Here is a 16,908-nt window from a genome sequence, read left to right on the forward strand (position 1 = left end):
GGAGAGAAGAGGAACACATTCTCCTTCTGCAAGCTGTAAATTTACAAATATTAAAACATGATAATTTTAAAGTGTGTCTGTGTATGTTTGCCAGTGTGTGGCTCAGTGATTTCCCTGAAACACTCACGCATACATCTCCCTTGAGAGCCAGAGACACAAAAGGTTCACTGAGCTACACACAGGGAGCTGCAGCCTTGCCGATTAATCTGCCAAAGGTTCATAAAGTTATAACTAGGATTTCTTTTTATTTTAAAGCGCTACAGCAACTCTCGGTTGCATATTGTAAAATAATCCTGAGCTGAACAGACATCTCCCAGACCCTGTTTGTATTAATTAAGTCCTGATATTGCGAGGGGGGGGGGGGGTGTTTGTCCCTGTGTCAGTCATGTTGGAACTCAGCAGGAATCTAAAACAAACCTGTGTTTGATTAGGTAAAGAGATAAGCTTCACTTTAAACAGGTAATATCTACGTCTCTTATATACAGACCCTCCTGCGTGCTCGCTCCATACAAACTGACAACACTGCAGGGAGTCGGCGTGTTTATGGTGCGGCGCTGCACTGCGAATGAACAATAAAGTCAAGTTATTCAATTTTCCACATGTTGTTTATGTGACTTTAAATCTTCCATAAGATGATTGAACAAGCCTTTTGGACATAAGCTGCCTCGTCTTGTACGGCCGAAAGAGGTAAAGCCATGACCCTGCCAGTCACAAGCGGTCTCAACTCCCACATCCTTTACCCGGAGCGGCCTTGATTGCATTCTGTGCAGGCTCACACAAATAATGGACTTCCAACAGCGTTATTAGGATTTGAAACACCACTTGATTGGGCATGATATCATTCTGGCACACAAACAGAGAGACTCTGCATCAAAAAAAACCAACAAGACCTGTGGGGCTTAGAGCTTGTGGAAGAGTTAGTTTGTCAGTGGGGAGGGCTAGACTCGAACACAAGCTGTGTCATCCAGCGCTGAGAAGAAACAGGGCTCTAAAGAACTTTGATGCACTTCTTTTTGTCTGAAGATGAAAGAGGACCTGACCTATTCCAAATGTATTCAAAATAGTTTCAGGACTTTTTCCTCAGGTTTTGGCCTTATAGAGACAGTATGTGGCGCTCCTTTGAGGTCCTGCACTGTTTCCAGTAATAAAAAAATAGTGTCACCGGTAACATAAGCAGTTGGAAAAATTAGTTTCAGCCGTTGTGTTCAAATTCAAACCTGCCTGTTTCTTTTGTTTTTTTTCCCCATCTCCCAGTGCTTACTGAGGTGTCTCCGCCTTGACAATTAGCACACCAGGCTAAAACAGACTGTAAATAATGTCCGATGCATGTGACAGTGTTGTTTTTCTGTCTGATATTCATTAATAAGGCAGAATGCTTGCTGGACTCTCAGAAGAGGTGGGGGAGTTGGTCCCAGAGGGAAAAGTTGTTCTTTCATGTAGGTCCCCACAGATTTTATCTCATTGTACGCTATCATGCACACAAACGACTTGAGGTAAACAGCTTGGTGTTACCATAGCAATCCCTATTGTAAGCAATGGCAAAAAAAGCAGCCGTGGACAGAAACCCTCAGCATAAATAATAGTTCAGACAGCTTCCATAAACCATCGAACCATAGCATGTTCCTGCTCACAGGAAGCCCGCAGTATTAAATGTGTCTTAAAGCACGCCCTACCTTTAAAAAGAAAACACTGAATATGTGCTTAAGCTGTCTGATAATTCAGTTAGAGGCCTGCTGGATGCTCGACCAGTAGCACTTAGTCGTCATACGCACACTCCATATTGTTAACAGAAAATCATACATAAATACTCACTGATGGAAAGAAACAACTGTGTCGGGGTCATTTCCTACAAGGAGCTTGAGATTGCAATGCAAAGGAAATCGGCAGTTAAAGCATGAAATACTGAACAGGGTAAACAGAAAAAAATGACTTCCACTGCAACACCCAAATGACCTCAATCTTCCTTTGGAGAGTATTTCTGAAGAAAAAATAACTTGAAAATTTATGTCTTCCACTTCCTAATAGTTTTTCAAGCTGATTTCTTTTCCGTTTTTTTTTTTCACAATTGCTGCTTCTAAAAGGTGACCCTTTCACCCCCCGCCTGCAATTGTCTAACACTAAATTGCACAGTAATGTGCCGCTGATATACGGGCCCCTCAAACCTACATAATTCCTGCAGCTATTGTTTCAGAGAGGAAGCCCGCAACGTAAATACAGTAACTGAGAAAGCATGTGTGGGGAGCACGGGGGGTGCATTGTCTGGCGACGGGGTGATCTGTAAGCCCCTTCAAATTGTATATCCTCTAATGAATCCACAGCTTTGCAAAAGAAAATGAAAACAGGATTTTATGTTTGCAGCCGATGTGATTTACATAACACTTGCAATGGCTCACACATGATTGTGCTTGGCTTTACGGCTGAGAGAAAATGAAAAGGCTCGTGCTCATTGTTAAATAAAGTGAATTGAGTCTTTAAGATAGAACTTTGTTACCTCTCATATCACACATTTTTTGTCTTTTAAGATGGTGTGTCCACAGCTCAGCAGAGTGTATTATCTTAACCACAGTGTGGCTGAGTTAAGATTCAATACAACTCCACGCAGGGAGAACTATCTCTGCTGTGGCATGCTGTTTTAAGTGTTTCCACAGACCTTCAACTGACAAAGCTTTACATACTACTGAAATAAAAACACAATACAAGTTAAAATGATCATCTGCTCTCTGGTAGTTATACTGCTTCTTCTTTCTTTTCTTTTTTTGATACGATGAATACTCACGGTCACCTCCTTCTCGCTTTTTAAAAGTTATTTACAACTTGATAACGATCTGGCCTTGATTTTGAGTCTGGAATATGCTGTTGGAAGGTGAACTTTGGTGGCTCTGGAAATGAAGTGAAAGGAACTAGAGTGCAGTTTCTGCCCTAAAAAGGCAGCTCTGGATATGGAATGCCACAGGCAGCTGTTCCTGCCTCATCAGAGGACATGTTATAAAGATAGCCCCACTTGGGTTGAAATAATGCCACCCATTGCTGCCCCAAAGCACACTCTATCATGCTCTATTGTTCAGAGAGGCCGCACTGGGGGGGAAATATGTTGAGACTGTGCCGTCTGTCTTGTTTCGTAAAGATATGTAAAACATGGTGACTACAACTTTTGTTTTTTTTTACTGTCTCGGCCAGATGAACAGTAAAAGACAGTAGAGGGTAGAAAGAGCTTGTATACATGAATTCATTTCCCTTTTAGTAAAGAAGATGTAAAACAAAAGTACAATTACAATACAGTTATTGGGTGTAAACCCGCTGAATAGCCAACGTGAGAACACAGATCCAAAAAGACCAAAAGCGCTCAGCATTTTCACTCCACATCCTGACAGCTTTAACGCTGTGCAGCCCCCCACTCAGTGGCAGGACCACAGCCTCTCGAGGTGAGAGTGAAGATAACATTTCACAGTGTCTCTATGGCGCTGTCATGTGAAGGATTATGTAGCCGTGTATTTGCTGCTTGTAGTACCGTAGGGGGTCCGATACCTATCTCCCTGTGGTTTCAGCTGCCTGGGATTTTTTTTTTCTCCTTTTTTTTTTTCATCACTGCTTTCAACTCTGAGCTGACCGAAGAGGTGTGACTTAGAAAGATATGTACAGTATCTCTGTGTGTCCTTCCAGGCTGTTATTGTTAAGTGCTTTTGGATGATATTAATAGCAGGAGTCACTGTTGTTCACTGTGGTTTTTCCATTGTGATGTTCAAAATCAGGACTAAGTTACTGACATGGAAAAGCTGGTTCAAACTTTGTTTCTGGTGCATTTAAAAGAAATTGCTAATTGAGTGAAAAGTTAAATTCCCTAAACCGTAACTCAGATAATTGTAATGCTGAACAACTTAAACTAATCTTTTGTTTTTTTGTTCTTGTTTCCGTTAGCTGAAAGGAGTTTATGCACTGAAACGACCTCAGGAAAATCCAAGATGGCCGCCAAAAGGAAAGGTGGCCTAAAACTCAATGCTATCTGTGCCAAGCTGAGCCGCCAGGTGGTGTACGACACCAGCTCCCAGAATGCAGAGGGAGACCAGAGTGTAGCAGAAAACAGCGAGCGTGGCAGTTCCCACTGCGATGACAATGAGACCAACTTCCCCGAGAGCCTGAACCTCAGTCAGAGTCTAGAGGAGGACCAGAAGAGACGCGAGGCCATCGAGAAGTGGGTGAACGGCGAGTATGGCGACGAGCCGCCGCCGCCTCCCGCCGACGAACACGAGCGTGAACTCAAAGTCGGCAATGACGAAGACGGCCCCCCTGAGGGCGTGTACATGGTACGCCCCACGGGCTGCAGCGATGACGAGGACAACGCGGAGGAGGCCGAGCCGGTGGCGGGCTCTCAGGATGGCAGTTACCATGATGGCAAAGAAGCTGAAGATAGGCCTTCAAAAGACAACACCTACATGCCGCCGCGAGAGGCCCAGAGTCGCCAAGCACCTTTCTCCTCTACAGGTACATTTTGACTCTCAATCAGTTAATGTCTCCGCCGTACTCCTAATTTATACTTGACCCTTTTTAGACTTCTTAAACCGACACAACCTTTGCCCTTCAAAGCATTCCACTCAATAGTATTAATGCTTAGATAGAGGGCGGGTGACATTGCCGCATCCGCATAAGCTTAAGTGTGCCCATTATTGGGAAGAGACACTCTAGAGTTACATTATGAATAGCCAGTGACATTATTACCCCCAAAGACAGATTCAACTGGCAGGCCAGCGGGGGGGAAACAGGAACTTGTCAGTGTGTGGTTTACTGCAAAAAGAAATTCATAAATGGAGTAGGCTTACAACGTAAGGCTGTTTATGCACTCTCCCAGCAGCTGTGGGCCAAGAGCGCATGGCAAGACCAGGCTAAGCTTCATATTACACCCAGGATTACATATTGAGTCTTTGATTTTCCCTAAGCTCACTAAACTTAGCCACCGCTTCAAACTCCTCTATTACATGGAATTGTAGTCAGCCGTAGAGGAGCTTGTTTTTTGTTTTTTTGTCAAATCCTAGAGATCAATTGTCAAATAAAGTCAGAAATAGGGAAATCATATCGCAGCGCGATATGACTCTTAAGTGAGAAATAGAGTGGCTCCATGTATTTATTGTGAGCAGACATGGACCTATTTTAATACATTCCTTTACAAAACGCTCCTGTAAATGACTCCTAATAACCCCTTTTTAATTGTGACATGATGTTCCCACGATATAATTCACTGATTATCAAATAGAAAAAACGGGCACAGGCAGCCATTCGGAAGCAACACAAGTATGTGTCAACAGCACAAACTATCATTTGAGAAAGTACCTCTCGTAGTGACACTTGAAGCTAGATGCATGCGCGCTATAGGAGCGTTAGGCCTTTGTATAGCAGCACAAACGCAGAGTTTTAAAAAAAAAAAAAAAAGGAGAAAAAACATGACTCGCTTATACAAGTATATAAAGCGTGTTTCACAGACACACAGAGGAAAAAAAAAAACTGCAATTTGCGAGTGAGACCGGTTGTTGCGGTACAAAAACAAGTTTTGTTTTGTGCTTGCTCACCTCACTTTAACAGTTTTTTGGCCTTTCATCTAGGTTTAGCTATCTACCTCAGAGTCATGTACACAGGCTCTTTTAGTCTGCATTTCTTTTGTTTTACAGCAGCAGCTCTGGCCACACAATGAATTGGGGGTAGGGGCTTCTCAGAAAATGAAGCAGGTTTCATTTCAGAGGCAAATGAAAAAAAAGGCTTTGTGGTTTTAATTAGTCATTTTGTGTTGATTTCGTGGCCATAAAAAAAAACCGCCTGTCTGTAAATATGTATTACTGTTGTGTAGCAGGCCTGCACCTTTCAATCCACTGGCTGCCTAACTACTTTACATCTCACAGCAAAGCCAGAGTGTTTGAAGACTGTGGGGAGAGCGTACTGCATCAGTTGCAAATCTTGTCTTTAGAGTGTTTTTTTCTTCTTCTCAGAGTTGCTCTTTGTTGATTGTAACTAGGGCATCTATATTGCCGTGTTTCTGCTCAGCTCACAATTAAAACATTTTTTTTTCCTCCTCTCTCTCTCTCTCTCTTGCCGCTGTCTTTCAAAGGCTGATGCGGAGTGCACATAATTATGCATATAAACATAGTGGCTTAATTATCTCTCACAACATCAGTGACAATGTAATTAACAAACATTGCAAGATCAATGAGAGAAACTGCGACCTTCAAAACATTTAACTCCTCACATTGAGGCATCGTGCAGATTTCCTATCAGTGCAAAACCCCAGAATACTTTTCCTAGATAATTTAGATGTCGCATTAGAGCCCTCATAAGCCAGTCGATGGGGAAAAAAAACAATGAATAAAAACTATGAAAGCAAAGACAGAGATGCTCATAGTGATGGATCAAACGGGCTTGACCGTGACTTCCATTTGCAATTCTGGGTTCACTGTAAAAGGTTATTGTTCATTTCAAGCCGTTTCAAAGCCCTCGCTATTTACTGCCTGTTAATTAACTAACCAAACAGAGAGGAAGTTTTGAAGCTCCGTGCACTTTTGTGTGTGTCAAATTAGTCCAAACAAATGTGCATAATGTCACTTATTCAAAGCAACTCTTTATTAGGCTACCACTGCTCATTTAAACAAAACACACTTAAACTAATTCACCGACATCAACACAATTTGCTTTTTTAAAACTCTATTTAAATTATTGCACCATCTAAAATAATCCCACTATGCAAAAGTTTCTCTGACTGAACTCCACTGAAAACACAGCATGTTATTCAAACTTTTTTTTTTAAACTAAATAGTTTACATTGTGCATGTGTGGTTCAAAACGGACAACCGTATTTAAACCCCAGATTAGTCCATATATAGCCACTAGCATGCACCTTTATCATCAGCGACACCTCTGCCTCTCAGTCCTGTGAGCAGAGAAGCTATGCCACACACTGATGGCCATGTTTGGTCAGCCAATAGGAGATATAATGCCCATCTGTTATCATATCTGCAGAGGGAAAATGTGTCCCAATAGCCTCAAATATAGACAGGCAGGTATGTGCTGCGTGTTGGCTTTTGCTGGCCTGAAGTGTCAAGATTAGAAACCACTTGTTTGTAGAGTTTCCAGTGACACCAGAGAAAGTGCAGAGGGAAATGTCTTTTCTGTTTCTTGATGGGTTGGGTGGTTAGCATGAGTGGAGAGGCCAATCTCACCTTAGTACACCCATACACAGTTTCCCACCTGGTGTCACATGGCATTATTTAAAAGGCAGCCGGATGGGGCTGGAGTAGAAACCTCATTTACATGGTGTTTTAGAAAGGTTATCTCCTGTCAGTTCCAGTCATAATCCTTTCAAGTCCAATCATTTGCCTTTCGTTGATAGCAGGCCACATGGCTCCGCTGATGAATAAAGAGACTTGGCTAATTTTTTTTTTAAGAGAAGGTGATGATAAAACCATAAGCAAATAGAATATGAAAAAAAAGAGGTGCCGGTGCTCCCATGACAGAAACCACTAGTCTGTCTGCAGTAATAAGCAATTGACAGAAATGATAGATGATTTATTTAATTTGAAACCTACTCCAAAGCAAGAGTCGACAGACATGAATATATTCCCAGTCAATGCAGAACCAGCCTTGACACTCTTTATATTAGCCTTCAAAATGATATAAAAAACATTTTTAAAATATGATTTCCATCTATTCTGCTTTGCTCTTTTCCCTCACTCAGTGAGTGTAGTTCCATTTTGTGACTTTTCTGATGTGGCTGCTGTCCTAACTTTAGAGCTATATGATATACTGTGACCTGAGGTACCCTTACAAATACAGTCGCAGTCAAACCCAACCGAGCACCGAGGTCATCAACACCGAAAATCAACTGAGGAGAATGTTTAGACAAATTACATTTTGACTGGTTCAAAATGTTCTTTTATGCCATGCATGATAATCAGTTAAATAAAAACAAAACCTTAAGTATAAAATGAGTTAATTTGCACTCTACCCTGCAGTAAATACTTATATATGCAATATACAATATTTGACTCTGTAGTTTCAGTTTAGATCTGTGAGGCATTTCCTCTCAAATATGTGATCCATTTCTGTTACATTTTCATGACCTTTCGATCCACTGGATACTCTTTCATACTGATCCACTGCGCAGAGGAGCAACCCCAACGCAGTCAATGGAAATTTGGGGATTATTTTACATGCTCCGCGGGAGATGTGAAAAGCAGGGCACGGAGACTGATTTAGCAATAACTGAGAAATCTGAGACAAGAGCAGAAATATTTATGTATTAATTACCCGGGTGGTAGGTGGTATTACTTCTCACCGGCTCATGTTTTGATGGTGATATGGTGTGATGTGAAAAAAAAATTTTTTAAAGGTTTTTGATCCTGGTCCTGTGCCAAGGATGAGTTAAGAAGGCCAAAGTTTTTACATGACCCAGGTGAAATTATCATCTGGTACATTACTACCATGTCAGTGTTCTGGCATCCTGCCTGACATGCAAACTGACACAACAGGAGAGTTATGGAATTGAGCTGGATCAGCAACAACACAACTGCCTCACGAATCCTCCCTCTCTATGTCTCTCTCACGTACCCTTTCCTCTCTTTGTGCTTCCGCTGCTTTCAGGAAAAATCATTTCCCCCCTTTCTCAGCTCTCTGACCCCTTGCACTAACCTGGATGAAAGTTAATGGGCCGGAATTAATCCCCACATAATGCAATTAAACTATACATTGACTATATTTCGCCTATGTCCTTGGGGAAGTTCTCCAATTTAATGGACTCTTAAAATGAAAGGGATGTTTCAGTTCACAAATGTGTAAAAAGGGGGAAAGGATTCATTCTTTTCACTCTTAAAGGTGACACAATAATCATGTTATTTTCAAATACCTTACGCCAAGCTTCGGGGATTAGGAATTGCACTTAGCATGCAGTCGCTTCCTGGAAGATAGCAGATATAATTATGTCACTTTCAAATCGTTCAGCATCAGTCATCACGTAAAAATCTGTGGTGAGGTGCGCCCGATGGTGTTACTTCATTTCTATGAAGTTGTATAAACAGTTTTCCCCCTATAGATTCCCCTACATGCTTCAGTCGCTAACGTGATCTCTTACTGGGTTACTAAGATTACCTGCTCTTACATGTACAATATTTACTTAATATGTTATTCAATTATATAATGTGAAAAGTGATTCCGTGATGAATTTTGATAGCATAACTTAATAAGAATAGAAGACCAGAAGAGGTTTGTTTATTCAGTGTGTCCTTTGGTACAGTCACTTGCAAATTGTGCAGGACTGACTTAGTGCAACCAAAACAGGAAGAGCATTGCCTCAGACTGCTTGTTTGTAGACACATGAATGCACAGAGATGTACAGGGTAGACGCTGCTCTAGAATCCCTTTTCCTGTTTTTAAATTGATTACAGTTGAGAAATAACAAGTATAGCCGTAAGACATCAATTGTAAGCAGTTAATGTTCAGAAACAGAGATAGACTCTCATGTAGTAGATTTAGATCTAGCGGTTTAGACGTCCTTTGTTATCATAATGCAGTGTGTTCACCACAATATGAGAGAGGGGTTGTTTCAATAATTGGGCTGACAAATTATATTTTCTGCAGATTACTTAATTCGTAACGTAGGCATTTGATGCCAAACAAAACAATAAATTGTTGAATATAGACTATCTTCTTCAGCTACACAGCATCACAATAGTGAAACACTTGTTGAGTGAGAATCAGTCAATGTCAAGTGGGAGAGCACCATTTGATGGACTGATTGACTGAAGTGAATTTGGCCACTGACTGATTGAAATGTTTTGAGCAACGTTGCTTGTAGCGGCTTTAAAAACGAGCTCACCACTCTACTCTTTCTCTGTGCAGGAGAAGCATCTGCCCTGCGAGACTATGCAGCCAACACCATGAATGAATTTTTGGGAATGTTCGGTTATGATGACCAGCAGGTAAGGGATGAGCTGACCAAGAAGATCAGCTTTGAGAAGCTCAAAGCCGCTACCTCAGACCCCTCATCCCTCAGCAGTGAGGAGGCCTCACGGCGTGCCCGCTTCTCAAAGTACGAAGAGTACATCCGTAAGCTAAAAGCCGGCGAGACCCTTCCTTGGCCCATGCATGCTTCCCCACCAAAACCAGACAACCTCAACCCAAAACTGGCCCAAGACAAGAGCGCTAGCATGCTCCAGACCTCTGGGTGCCTCCCAGGGGCCGAGGCACAGATCTATCCCGCCAGCCTGGACCACAAACAGCCGGGAGGACCTCAGCTGGGCACTTCTCAGCCACCGAATCCCTCTCACATCCAGAACATGGCGTCCCGAGCCTCCAAGTATGACTTCTTTATTCAGAAGCTGAAGATGGGTGAGAGTCTACAGCAGCAGAACGGTAACGCTTACAAGCGACCCTCCAAGTACGACCTCGAGAACGTCAAGTTTCTGCACCTCTTCAAGCCTGGTGAGGGCAACCCTGACATGGGCGGCTCCATAGCCTTCAAGACTTGCAAAGTGGGCCGCCCTTCGAAGTATGAAATCAGAACAATTCAGAAGCTGATGCCGGGAAATCCAGAGGCCTCAATGATGCCCAATGTCCTCGCTACAGCACCAGGGAACCCAGGAGCTCCTGGTGTCCCAACCGTGGGCGCAGCTGGGGCCAGCATCGCCCCAGGGCTCACAATGGACCAGACAGGACAAATAAGCTTCAATGCCGCTGACTACCTGAAGTCCAGTTTTTCCAAGACTGACTCCATCACCACGGGCACTGTGTCCTCTGTTAAGTAAGTCTGCTCAAACATCATCATATGAAACTAGAAAGTATTTAGAGAGCACATACCTCCGCCAAGGCTACACAATGCTTTCGAATTAGTTTAATCCGTATTGAATCTGATTCAAAGAACACATAGAGATAGATAATGCAGATTTTTGATAATACTTAAATCCGGTCTAGGAATATGAAGTGTTTCGAAATGGTGAGAAATCTGCGATCCCAAAAATGGGCATGGTCTATATGATTAGATAAGTGATTGACCTGGGAATCAAGAGGAACAGTAATTTCATACATTTCACTTTAGCAGGATTAAGCAAAAGGGTATAATGTTACAAATTGTGACACAGTGATGCGACACCAAAAACGAATAAGTTACTCTTTTGCCAGTTACCAAACTTCCCACTTAATGTATTAGATCAGTCGATTTTTAGATATTCACCGAACAAACAACAACAAAGAAACAGACAAACGGTGCCGAAAACAGAACGTTGGCAGAGTTAATAACAGGTTAATAAATAAATAAAGGGCAAGAGATGACAGCATTGCTTGTCATCCTCTCTCTTACTGCTAAACGTGAGATGTATGCTTATTAACAAATGATATTGTATGACTGCACAATTTAACTGCACCAAAACAATGTATACCTCTTAAAATCTGTTAATAAAAAGTATAACCTATCCATTAAAATTCTAATTTAAAGTTTATTGGCGGATTGAAAAGATCCCAAGTTCCTGTGGAACACCTTGGAGCCAATATGAAGCTCACATACACTTAACTGCTACTGTGAGTCAGTTAGCCTAACGCAAAGGTAATTGCTACCTCCACAGCAGCCAACAGGAATGTAGTGTGAAATAGCGCATAGTGCCCAATAGATCCACGACATGATGAGTTGCGAAGGCACATGAAGTGTTTACTCGCTGTAGCACTCCGTGGAGACGGATTTAGCACAGTCATCGCAAAGTGACTGACTTCTTTCGTTTGGCTAGGGTGTAACAACTCTCCCTTTAATTACTTTGGAGCCATGACTAACCTCCCGGCGAGTCACAGGGGCCGACTCTACACCGCCTGACGAGTGCACTTTAAAGGAAGCAAACGAGGGGTTTGGGGAGCTAGCCTCCAGTCGTGTGCACTACTAGTAGGAAACAGCTCCCAGAGTCTGTTTGATTGGTTTTGACCTTGTCTCTAGTTAGTCAAGACCTATCAAAGACACTGTTCAAGAGCCCTCTGGCACTTCTCCCTCAGGCTTTGGCCTTTGTCAGGTTGGGGCTCAGTGGAGCTGCAAGCTTGGATAACTGACCCAAGTCTAGTGCTTGTATACAGGGAGGAGAGGGGAGAGGGGGGTGGGGGGGTGGGATGCTGGTGAGAATGTCTGGCAGTGCATCCTCCCCTCTGGGCCAGATTAACCTCAGGTCATCCCCCGTGTGTGGCTGCTTCACATGAAGCTAAATGCCATTTCTGAGAGGGAGGAAGCAGAACCAATACTGTAGTATGACTGTCACTGCAGCCAGCTTCATGAAGGGAACCACATCACATGTGACAAACAGCACACGCCGCTGTAATGTGATGAATCCCTCTTGATTTCCTATTTCGATTCGAATCGGATTTGAGTGAAATGTATGCATTTGAAGCTGCAGTGTTGTCCTACGTCATTGTTTGAACTGAGTTCAGACTGATCGGAGACAACTTGGCATCAGCATTAGAGCCGAGGCCCTTAGAGATTACCAGAAAAGACCTTTTCAGAGCTTTCCTTCCACATCCACATTATCCAGTTTTGCATGAGCACTCACCAAAATACCCCCATAAAAGATTAATGTCCCTTTGCTCCTGCATTTTGCCTTTCATTGGGTGGGAGACCATGCATCAAAGTGTGCGCATTCCATCCCTGATTCATACGGCACATGAAAACGCTCTTATGCCACAAGTAAATGTATATTGATAGTCCAAAGTTTGGCAGCAGCTTGTAAGTAAATATTGTGTCAGTTTGTTTTTATTAATAAAACAGGCAGCCCGACCACACCATTAATCCTCTCTCTTTTGTGTTTGCTGTTGCATTAGGAATGGCCTGCCACCAGATAAACCCGCCAGCGATGACATCAACCTCTATCAGAAATATATTGCCAGGTATGCAAATCCCTCAATGTGCTACACCAATGAAAAAATATACCCAAAACTGAGATGAACCTTCTACTTTTTTTTTCTTTTTAATCCACTGATTGTGTGTTTTATTCAGTGATGTAACTAGATCTTAGACTGGTATGAGAATGTTCTGTGTGCAGTAAATTGATTAAGAAAAGACAATTTATGTGCCGAGAGGAAGTAGAAAGATGAGGGGTAATGAAAGTGAATTGGTTTGATGGTAGCTTACTGTAACTGGTTGAGTAAATGCTCACGGTGTGTATAGCACTAAAACATTGAAGAACTACTGTTAGCTGTGACTGACACAGAGAGGATATGAGCTTAGGCCGGGTTCTTCTCGAGTTCTGCTGCTTATTGTTGAACACACGAGGAACTGACTGATCTAAAAGTCTGTCATTCACACCAACAGAGACAAAAACATCAGGGGAGGGGAGGTATCTTGCTTTTCAATGGACACAGAACAATGTCCCCCATTCCGGATTGATTTTGAGCCGACACTAGAAAGGTGATTATCATTTGTTTGTTTATTCCGTTTAAAAAGAAAGAAAAACAGCATTTGAAAAGCCAAAGTGGCTTTGGCGTTAATGATTACTTCTCCAAGCCATAACATGAAGGGCACAAATCAAAGCCTTGGCACTGACAGACACACACACACACATCCTCCTTTACACACACACACACACACACACACACACGCACACACACACACACACACACACACACACACACAAAACCCCTTCCTTGGACTGATTACATTTTGCAAGAAGATTTAATTAAGGAATTTTTAATGAGGCTTCTGCTGGCACTGCCAAGAACTGTTTTGATATTTGCGCTGCATAATGCATAAAATTTGTCTAAACATCTCGGCAGTTGATGCACGGGGAGGCAGCAGATAAGCCCAGATACAGTTTCAATTTCCGTGTTGGGGTTGGGAAAAAAAGAAAAAGCAACGAAGAGGAGGGAAGGAAAAAAAAAATGGAAAAGGAGGGCTAATAAAAAGGGCAAATGTAGCACCGAGAGGGGAGGTAGAGGCGGGGGAGGATCTTCTTTGGAGCTAGGGCTAATGAGAGCACACGAACACTAAAAACCAGCTTTGTAAACGCGTTCGTACCAATCCTTGTGAAAAGAGAGAAAAAAAAAAAAAAAAAGTTCTTCATCTCCTCACCAGTTTGATGTTTTAAAGAGCTTCCCTGGTTGTGTTTAGTTGCAGTTTTCACTCTTTAAATGCTTTCATGCACCCACTATTGCCACGGCACTTTGATCTGTGTAGCTCTATTGTAACTGGAGATGCGCTGCAATCTCTGTATCGTGGCGATATTAATATTTAATCTGCTGCTGAATAGCGGCGGCCCATTAGGCCCCCTCACGCGGCAAGTGGGAATTGTCCAGAGGCAAAGTGATACAGCTGGGCAATGAGCAGAAGGGTGGGCCATAGTCTCAGGGAGGGGGCGGGGGCTTTGTGTGTTCATGAGTGTAAATGTGTGTGTTGGTGTGTGGATGTATGTGAAAGAAGAGTATAGAAATCACTAATGGTTGGGGGGACATATGTTGGCTTTAATGTGTGTTCACACGTAATTTGACTTCTGGTTTGGTCTTTTCTAAAAGAGCCATCAAACCTTCCTGAAGTACCCCTCTAACTCCGTCACCATTTCACAGACACAAACACACACACACACACACACACCCTTCACAGCCAACTTAAAAAGAGTAGTGGATATGCCGTTCAATTAGCTTAATGAACTCAGCAAAGTGATCTGTAAATGCAGCTCTGGGATAATCCTAACAAGGGAAAAAACAGAAAGAGAGATGGAAAAAATATTACTTAGCTCCCTTTTCCCCCTCTCCTCTGCTAGCAGATGGAGCTCTTGGCAGCAGCAGTGCAAATGTTTATTTGTGTGTTTTCACTGGTAATTGGAGGATTTTAACAGTCATCGTCGTCAGACTTATAATCACCACCGTAAAAGTGTCTATCCTGTAGAAAGCGGTGCCAGACTAAAATCATTTTTATTTCTGGACTCCAGAGGAGAGAGCGAGAGGGTTTGGGGTGAAAAGTAGACGGAGCCGTTCCTCGATCTCAGGATACCTGACCCCCCTTTCCTCGATAAAACTGTGGTTAACCTGAAAGAACTGTGCATTGATTTGACAAGGGGTTTTCACAGTGCTGAGAAATAAAGTAGTCATGGGCTCCTTGAGTGGGTGTGTGTATGCGTGTCGGGGGAAAGGGTTTCAGTGTAATAAGTGTCTCTTACGGCTGCTTTGGAAATAAATGGAGCTAATTTGGCTGAAATTGGTGTGACAGACGGGTAAATTGTTGCAGCAGTGTGGAAAGCAGAAGTCAGTTTGAGGGTGTGAGCGGTGTTACATTGAAGGTGAGACGAGCGTAATGCTTTTGAGAACTCCTTTGTCTGTTTTTTTTTGTGCTCTTCCTGGTATTTCAAATAATTTCTTCACTAATCATTCTTGATACGCTGCTGATTATTTTCAAATCACACTGACGTATTTCAAAATACAGACTCGTTGACATGTGCAACTTGGTTTTCAGGTTCTCCGGAAGTCAGCACTGTGGACACGTGCACTGTGCCTACCAGTACAGAGAGCATTACCACTGCATGGACCCTGAGTGTAACTACCAGGTGAGCGTGAGTACTTTACAACTTTTTTTTGTGCATCCCTCAAATACACATCTTTCTCCCGTATGCTGCAAATGTTAGTTTAGAGTCTCACACAATGAGAAAAGTGAGACGAAAGGTAAAAGTGCCACTCTCAAATAGTGAGGGATGACGTTGCAAGGTTTAGGGTCGGTGAATTGAAGCTAAGAATCTTCTCTTTATTCAGGACATGACAAAAGGGGATGGGTTGATTCTAGGACAGACAAACAGGATAATGTGGCATCTTTTCATTAGTGAGGTCACACCCAGCCAAAGTCTACGCAGATGACAAGTTTGCTGGCCTTTAATCTGCCGAACAGGCCGTGAGTGTATACACCCGCTAGGTATGCAGGCATCTTCTAGGCACAGTTGGTCTTTGACAGTTGGCCTTTTATCGCAAGGGTTATTGTAAATATGCTTGAAACGTGCCTCTTTTTTTTTTTTATCTATGTGTTCTTTTTTCTAAAGACATCTGCCACTGACTGTCTTTAATCCCCTCCCACGTTATTAATCTCGTCCCGGGTCCCAGGAGTTGTCATGTACGGCACAGGAAGGAGAAAAAAAACACAAAGCAGATCATAATTCAGGCCGTGTGTTTGCTGTAGCATATGGCCGGAGAGTGTTAGGCAAACACAGGAAGATTTGTCAAAGATGTCTAAAAATCCATGCACAGCTAGAGCTGTGTGTGTGTTTTCCTTTCCTGACAATTTTTCGGAATTAAGCCATCTTCATCTGTAATCTCCTTTGTCTGCTCCTGATCAAGAGAGATTACCGCTCGATAAATATTGTTTATGTGGTGAAAAGCATGACAGATCTAAGCTTTCATTTTCTGCATGAATCCCACTTCACAGTCTGATGGGACACATTCTTGGAGGAATACAAAGGAAAAATCATTTCATGTCATTATTTGGAGCGTTAGTTCAGGTTATCACGGCAATTTCCACGGTCAGGTCCACATTTCTCTGTTGCTTGTGCGTTGCGTGGAAACACAGATATGCTTTGCAAGCCAGTTCTCTGGGATGTCAATACCCTTGGAAAAAAAAAAAAAAAAAAGAAGCAGTGACGAGCAGCCCCTTTCGAAGCGATAACTCATGAAATGTTACATGACACACACTCCAGGAATATTATCCCACTACCAGCCTGTGGGCTATTGGCTGAGTCTTAACATTCTCCTTTCATGGGCTTGTACATGAGGGAGAGTGTGCATCTTGCCACACTAGTGGGAATCCTAAAATAAATGTAGCAAGTGGCTCCCAACCTTCATCGCCACTCAACTGAAAATGAGATCTTTTTCCCAGTCAGCTCTCTCCATGGCCTATTTTGGACGGCTTGATGGATCGAATGCACCATGACCGCAGCTCAA

General features: G+C 42.7%; 1 protein-coding gene across 7 annotated transcripts in view; it reads left to right on the forward strand.

Annotated features, from left to right (window-relative positions):
- The window catches only part of casz1 (castor zinc finger 1), a 76,232-nt gene that overhangs the window by 39,325 nt on the left and 19,999 nt on the right, over positions 1 to 16,908 (forward strand). For 3 of the 7 annotated variants that reach the window (XM_031845567.1, XM_031845565.1, XM_031845570.1), the window contains exons 2-6: positions 3,916 to 4,479; positions 9,871 to 10,771; positions 12,817 to 12,882; positions 13,307 to 13,402; positions 15,440 to 15,536. In XM_031845567.1, coding sequence (XP_031701427.1) covers positions 3,916 to 4,479; positions 9,871 to 10,771; positions 12,817 to 12,882; positions 13,307 to 13,402; positions 15,440 to 15,536 — 1,724 coding nt within the window. The remainder of the gene's footprint in view (positions 1 to 3,915; positions 4,480 to 9,870; positions 10,772 to 12,816; positions 12,883 to 13,306; positions 13,403 to 15,439; positions 15,537 to 16,908) is intronic. The other 4 variants (XM_031845569.1, XM_031845572.1, XM_031845566.1 and 1 more) reach the window with 3 other exon arrangements.

The sequence above is a fragment of the Anarrhichthys ocellatus genome, unplaced genomic scaffold, assembly GCF_004355925.1.
Source record: "Anarrhichthys ocellatus isolate YVR2014 unplaced genomic scaffold, GSC_Weel_1.0 scaffold5, whole genome shotgun sequence".
In the NCBI taxonomy this organism is placed as follows: Eukaryota; Metazoa; Chordata; class Actinopteri; order Perciformes; family Anarhichadidae; genus Anarrhichthys; species Anarrhichthys ocellatus.